General features: G+C 38.2%; 1 protein-coding gene across 2 annotated transcripts in view; it reads right to left on the bottom strand.

Moving 5' to 3' along the window:
• Positions 1-478: 478 nt before the first annotated feature.
• The window catches only part of LOC126095095 (uncharacterized), a 124,831-nt gene continuing 117,551 nt past the window's right edge, over positions 479-7,758 (bottom strand). For both annotated transcript variants that reach the window (XM_049909789.1, XM_049909790.1), the window contains exon 7: positions 479-2,636. In XM_049909789.1, the coding sequence (XP_049765746.1) occupies positions 934-2,636 (1,703 nt within the window). In that variant the 3' untranslated portion in view covers positions 479-933. The remainder of the gene's footprint in view (positions 2,637-7,758) is intronic.

The raw sequence follows: 7,758 nt of genomic DNA, 5'->3' as shown, positions 1-7,758 counted from the left end.
ACACACACACACACATACAAGCACACACAAACATACATGCTTGCACAGCTAAATTCTCCCAGACGACTACACTGTGCTAGCACTTCAACTCCTACAGCTGTGAACCTCGACTTGGGTGAGAGGTGGTGGATGGCGTGAGTGAGGGGCGAAAGGAAGTGAGTCTTGTTGGGGAAGGGTGGTTGACAGCTGAAAGAGAGAGGCCACTGGTACATGAGATAGGAATGGAGCACAGACACTAGTGAGCTCATTCTGGCTGCAAGCAGAGGGAACATTATGCAGTGCATGACGACATAGAGTAGTGAATTAGGAGGTGAAGTTAGAACAGAGGAAAGGGAGATTGCAAGGAAGAGGGCATAGTGCAGGATGAGTGCAGATAGGATGTTGGGGCAGGGGTGTAGAGGGATGTGGGGAGGAGCTAGCGGATTTTGCATAGTAGTAGGGTAAATAATAAGACTATTATCTTACAACACTGATTTTACTAATACACTTTTAACGGGTTCTTAGGCATAAATATGATTGACTGTGCACACACCTGAACTTGACAATCAAGGTTTTATCATGTTCATACCAAAAATGAGTTGTGAAATGGAGTTCCACTAAGCAATTGGCTATATTGTATAAGTCTCTTTGTATGAGATACATAATCTGGTGGCAACATTTAATGAACAAGCTGATTTGCAGTGTACAAATTAACCACCAGTAACATGTCATCACTTAATTATGTGACCCCCAAAATGGAACGTACTTGAAATATATATCATGTCGATTTATTCACCAAAAGAATCATACAGAGTACAAGGACATAATTAAAGTTACATAACTGTTAATAGACCAAAATATAATTAATAAAATATCATTTGCTTCACAATAAGACAATAGATTTGCTGGGGCACAGGTACCACAGTATAGGTACAATATTTTTAATTACTGTCTTCACCAGAAATCATTGCCATTTGAACTGACAGATTTCCCAGCTGAAATTGGTTGCTCACTTGAGACAGATGCATTAGAGATGGCCTGCTGTTCAGTTTCATAGTTTAGGTGATTCTGATTATCATTAATAGGAAGCACATCACTGTTGGATGTTCCAGCTTCAGGTTCGGTTTCGGTATCAGTGTCACAACTGGGTACAAACAACTGATCACCGCTGGAAGCAGGAATAAATTCTGCATCACCTAAACTTAACCTCTCACTAGCAATATCAGTCAGTTTATGTAAGATGAAATCTTTTTTAGAGTCTTTTTCCTGATGACTGGCAGCTTTCTCATCTTGCAGTTCTTCTGAACTTTCTTCATGTAATAGAAGATCAGAAAAGCGGGGATTAGATAAAGCCAGTTGTTTTGAAGAAAACTCTGGAGGTGCCTGAAGTTCCATCAGCTCTGCACCACCATTTTCAGTTGTTGTTTGGTATAGAATCTTTGTATTTTCTTCTGAGTTTGTCTCAGTGGCCTGAGCAGAATGAGGATTCTCAGCCAAATCAGACAGAATTAATGTTTTTAGTGGTTTTTGCTCATATAGTTTTGCAACACTATTTTCATCAGCCAAGCCAATTCTTCGTCCTTCAGTCTCTTTTCCTATTTTCTTTGAATCTTTTAATATTTTGAGAGTACTGTCTAATGGAGTCACCAAATCATGATTTTCTGATTCTTTGGTATTTGAATGCACTTCTTCAACTGTAGCTTTAGCTTGATGGCCACTTAGTGCAGTTATATTTTGCACTTTTTTCATTGCTGAAGGGTCTGAGCCATCAACAGTCTCAGCAACAAGAGCATGGTATCTTTGAAAGCACACATTATTTTTTTCTGGTACAATCATATCTTCATTGGTTGAATATATTTTTGCTGAATTCAGTGACTTATTCTTATGTGTATTATGTCCACAACTACCGTTGAAACTCTCCATAGTAACTGAACTATTAAATTTATCAGCATTTGCAGAACTATTTCCTATCGTACTACTTAACAATGGAGTCTTGTAGAAATGTGTTGTGTGAACTTCTCTCTGAGCCTGCATTTTAGCTGTCTGGTAGGAATCAATATGTGCTGCAGCAATGGCATTTAAAGACCTCTGATCACGACTTGAAAGTGAATGCTGTGAAATTATTTCTGATGATGGAATATTATAGATTATGTCAGATAAACAAATGTTGGAGCTTTGTGTTACTGTTGGCCTCGTGGTGTGGTGTGTATTTTGTGTTTCTAATGTGATATGGGAACCTTCTGCCTCAGTCGTTCGTGCTGCTGTAACCAGACTTTCTGAAGAGAAGTTTCCAACTCTCGGAGGAAAAGGTGTCAGTAATTTTAACCCAGACGGATTACCTGTAGCATCACTTTTATTGGGACTATTATTATGTGGACATTCAGCTCTGACAGGATGTTGTAGTAATCCTGCAAGCATGTCAGACACTGGTGTTGCCCTTTGCTGTCGAAGACAGAATTCACGGTAACTGCGGTCCACTGCTTCACTTTCTTCCTCCAATTGTCGAAGACGGCGGCGGGCATCTCGCAGCATCTCTTCTGTTGGGCTTGTGTCTTCTGAAGAAAGAAGTACACGGCGAGGAGCAGAAAAACGTCGTAACCTCCTAGTACGACTACGCCCACTGACCGGAGTTTGTGTTGAAGCAGGTGCCACACATGCTACAAGAAAACAATATTGTCAACAGGTGAACATAGAAAAACTTTCTTTGAGTGTATTGTTTGTTTAAGAATATTAATTAATTACAAATCAAAAAATGTGACATATTAGTGGGTCAGATGAGAAGAGGAATTTGATTGCACAAATTTCCAAAGTGATCTGCTGTTGCACCTTCCCATGCAGTTCATTTCAGTGACCCCAGTGTACTGCACACACATACTGACATTTGCCGCATTGAAATTAAGCTCAGTGAAAAGTTCAGACAGGCAGGTACTAGAGATGTGAAAATATCACAAAATTCTCATAACAGTACAGTGAAAAATAATGTTAGTATGTCACAAGATTCACATAAAAGCACAGTAAAAAATAATGTTAATATATTGCATCAGAACATCAGGGGATTAAAAAACAAAGTAGCAGAGCTTCTTGTTTGTATAGAAGATATAGAAACTGAGGCTGGAATAGGTGCACTATGCCTGTCTGAACATCATATAGTCACAGGTATGGAAATGGTAAATGTAGGTGAATATAAGCTTTCAGCACATGTAAGTAGAGACACTATGGAGAGAGGAGGAGTTACCATACATGTTAAAATCAGTCGTAGTGTGAAAAATTTGGAAACTAAAAAATTTTGCCTAGAGCAACACGTAGAAGCATGTGCATGTGAACTTAAACTAAATAAAGGCACTTTTATAATTTTAGCCATGTATGGGTCCTCATTAGGAAATCCCCAACTATTTTTGAAAAACTTCTTGTGCTACCTGTCAGACAAAGCAAAGCAAATTATTGTTTGAGGGGATTTAAACGTAGATTTTCTGAAAGAGTCAGATAGAATGCTTGACCTTGAAGTATTCCTTGGTTCTTTGACATCTGTTATTAATTTTCTTCCTCGGGTGGTACAGGAAAGCAGCAAACTGATATATAATGTTTTCATAGACCAAGATAAATTTAATCAAATAAAAACTTTTCCTGTTAAGAATGGTCTGTCTGATCATGATGCACAGCTAGTTACAGTATTTGATATAGCTCCATACAGTAATGCAAAACAGTCCTCCAAAATAGTGCGTTCCATTAACGATTTAACACTTCAAAATTTTAAGGAAAACTTGCAACAGTTAGAATGAGATGAGGTGTACAGGGAACATGATGCTAATTTAAAATTTAACCTATTTCATGATACCTTTGTGAGTATATTTGAAAACAGTTTCCCTAAGAAAACAGTGAAATATAATTGTAAGAAACCATGTAAAAAGTGATGACTCACTAAAGGGATAAAAATATCTTCTAAATGGAAAAGGGAAATGTATCTTATAGCTAGGAGGAGTAATGATCCCAAAAGAACTTGCCCGCTTCTAACAGCCGTGTACCGCAAGTCTCTAGAGGAACGGAAGGTTCCAAATGATTGGAAAAGAGCAGAGGTAGTCCCAGTTTTCAAGAAGGGTCATTGAGCAGATGCGCAAAACTATAGACCTATATCTCTGACGTCGATCTGTTTGTAGAATTTTAGAACATGTTTTTTGCTCGAGTATCATGTCGTTTTTGGAAACCCAGAATCTACTCTGTAGGAATCAACATGGATTCCGGAAACAGTGGTCGTGTGAGACCCAACTCGCTTTATTTGTTCATGAGACCCAGAAAATATTAGATACAGGCTCCCAGGTACATGCTATTTTCCTTGACTTCCGGAAGGTGTTCGATACAGTTCCGCACTGTCGCCTGATAAACAAAGTAAGAGCCTACGGAATATCAGACCAGCTGTGTGGCTGGATTGAAGAGTTTTTAGCAAACAGAACACAGCATGTTGTTATCAATGGAGAGACGTCTACAGACGTTAAAGTAACCTCTGGCGTGCCACAGGGGAGTGTTATGGGACCATTGCTTTTCACAATATATATAAATGACCTAGTAGATAGCGTTGGAAGTTCCATGCGGCTTTTCGTGGATGATGCTGTAGTATACAGAGAAGTTGCAGCATTAGAAAATTGTAGCGAAATGCAGGAAGATCTGCAGAGGATAGGCACTTGGTGCAGGGAGTGGCAACTGACCCTTAAGACAGACAAATGTAATGTATTGCGAATACATAGAAAGGAGGATCCTTTATTGTGTGATTATGTGTTAGCGGAAGAAACACTGGTAGCAGTTACTTCTGTAAAATATCTGGGAGTATGCGTGCGGAACGATTTGAAGTGGAATGATCATATAAAATTAATTGTTGGTAAGGCAGGTACCAGGTTGAGATTCATTGGGAGAGTCCTTAGAAAATGTAGTCCATCAACAAAGGAGGTGGCTTACAAAACACTCGTTCGACCTATACTTGAGTATTGCTCATCAGTGTGGGATCCATACCAGATCGGGTTGACGGAGGAGATAGAGAAGATCCAAAGAAGAGCGGTTCACAGGGTTATTTGGTAACCGTGATAGCGTTACGGAGATGTTTAACAAACTCAAGTGGCAGACTCTGCAACAGAGGCGCTCGGCATCGCGGTGTAGCTTGCTCGCCAGGTTTCGAGAGGGTGCGTTTCTGGATGAGGTATCGAATATATTGCTTCCCCCTACCTATACCTCCCGAGGAGATCACGAATGTAAAATTAGAGAGATTCGAGTGCACATGGAGGCTTTCAGACAGTCGTTCTTCCCGCGAACCATACGTGACTGGAACAGAAAAGGGATGTAATGACAGTGGCACGTAAAGTGCCCTCCGCCACACACCGTTGGGTGGCTTGCAGAGTATAAATGTAGATGTAGATGTAGAACAATGAAACATTATAAAAACTACTGCACTGTATTAAGAAAAGTTATTAAAAAGTCCAGAAGTATGTGCATTATGTCTGAGATTAGCACATCTGATAATAAAATTAAAACAATTTGGAATATTGTGAAAAGGGAAACAGGGCAACTGAGAGCACAGGAAGACTGTATTTCTATCAAACACAATGAAAAGTTTGTTAACAAGAAGTGTTGTAGAGAAAATAGGTTCCAGCTATTCATTAGAAAATGCAAGGCAGTATATGGAAGAAGCAGTACCTACACAATTTGATAAAATTGAAATTCAAACCACATCTCCAACTGAAATTAGGAAAATAATAAATTCACTCGAAAGTAAAAGCTCCTATGGAATTGATGGCATTTCCAACTGAGTACTAAAAGCTTGTTCCCAACAAGTAAGTAGGATCTCAGCCACATATGTAGTAGCTCACTGAAACAGGGAATTTTTCGAGATAGACTGAAATATGCTATTGTTAAACCATTGCATAAAAAAGGGGATAGATCTGATGCTAACAACTACCTCCCAATCTCACTTCTGACAGCTTTATCCAAAATTTTTGAAAAAGTAATGTATTCAAGAGTAGCGTCACATATTTGTAAAAATGAAGTACTAACAAAATGTCAATTTGGTTTTCAGAATGGCTTTTCAACAGAAAATGCTTTATATACTTTCAGTGATCAAATATTAAATGCAATGAATAACTGAACATCACCCACTGGGATATTTTGTGACCTCTCAAAGGCTTTTGATTGTGTGAACCATGAAATTCTTCTAGATAACTTAAGTATTGTGGTATGAGTGGGACAGTGCACAAATGGTTTAATTCATACTTAACTGGAAGAATGCAGAAGATTGAAATTAACAGTACAGGTAGTCTACAAAAGCCAGCAGTCTTGGGTCCCTTATTGTTCTTAATATATATTAACGACTTGCCACTCTATATTCATGAAGAGGCAAAGTTAGTTCTTTTCGCTGATGATACAAGTATAGGAATCACACCCAAGAAACAAGAATCGACTGAGGAAATTGCAAATATTGTCTTTCAGAAAATTATTAAGTGGTTCTCTACAAATGGACTCTCACTAAATTTTGAGAAAACAGAGTTTATACAATTCTGTACAGTAAATGGCATAACACCATTAATAAATATAGACTATGAACGGAAGTCTATTGCTAAGGTAGAATACTCAAAATTTCTGGTTGTGTGCATTGATGAGAAATTGAACTGGAAGAAACACATAAATGATCTGCTGAAACAATTAGGTTCAGCTACATATGCTATTAGGGTTATTGAAAATTTTGTTGATAAACATATCAGTAAATTAGCCTACTATGCCTATTTTCATTCACTGCTTTCATATGGCATCATATTTTGGGGCAATTCGTCATTAAGAGAGAAAGTATTCATTGCACAAAAGTGTCTAATCAGAATAATAGCTGGAACCCACCCAAAATCACCTTGCAGACATTTATTTAAGGAACTCGGAATATTCACAGTACCTTCGCAATACATATATTCACTTATGAAATTTGTCATCAATAGCCCATCCCAATTCAAAAAATAACATCAAAGTGCATAGCTACAACACTAGAAGAAAGGATGATATTCACTATTCTGGATTAAATCCCACTTTGGCACAGAAAGGGGTGAATTATGCTGCCACAAAAATCTTTGGTTCAAATGGTTCAAATGGCTGGTCATTTGCCAAATCTTATTAAAAGTTTGACAGATAGCCAACCAACATTTAAAAACAAATTAAAAGAATTTCTGAATGACAACTCCTTCTACTCAAAAGATGAATTCTTAGATTGAAGTAGTGAAAAAAAATCTATTATTTTGTGTAAAGAAAACTTATGTTAAAGTGACATGTTCCATATCATTATGAAATGTCTTATTCATGATCTATGGAACAAGGATTAAAGTATGTATGTATTGCAAAAAGTGTTCATATTCATCATCAGTGTTCTGCCCATAGGCAGGTTTTCACATGGTTAATCCCAAATGCTCTGCTGTCTTGTGTCCTCTTCTTCAGGTCTACAGTATTTGGACTTCCCTTGATGTTGTCTATCATCTTGTATCTCCTTCTTTCTCTCAACCTCCTCTCACAAGCTACACCTTCTAAAGTTCCTGTTGGCAAGTGTTGACTCCTCAATGAATGTCCCATCAGTTCTTCTTCCTTTGTCTTACAGCTTGCAGCAGTCTTTTCCTCTCACGAACCCTTTCCCACATTCTTTCGTTACTCACTGTTTTCATCAAGCTTATCCTCTTAATTCTCCTCCACAAGCACATTTCAAATGCTTCTAGCTTTTTTTCATCCTCTCCTCTCAGTGCCCATGTTTCTGCCCCACAGACTGTC

This window comes from Schistocerca cancellata, chromosome 8, assembly GCF_023864275.1.
Source record: "Schistocerca cancellata isolate TAMUIC-IGC-003103 chromosome 8, iqSchCanc2.1, whole genome shotgun sequence".
NCBI classification, from domain to species: domain Eukaryota; kingdom Metazoa; phylum Arthropoda; class Insecta; order Orthoptera; family Acrididae; genus Schistocerca; species Schistocerca cancellata.
Note: the sequence above shows the minus strand (reverse complement) of the source record. Positions and strands in the feature narration are given on the sequence as shown.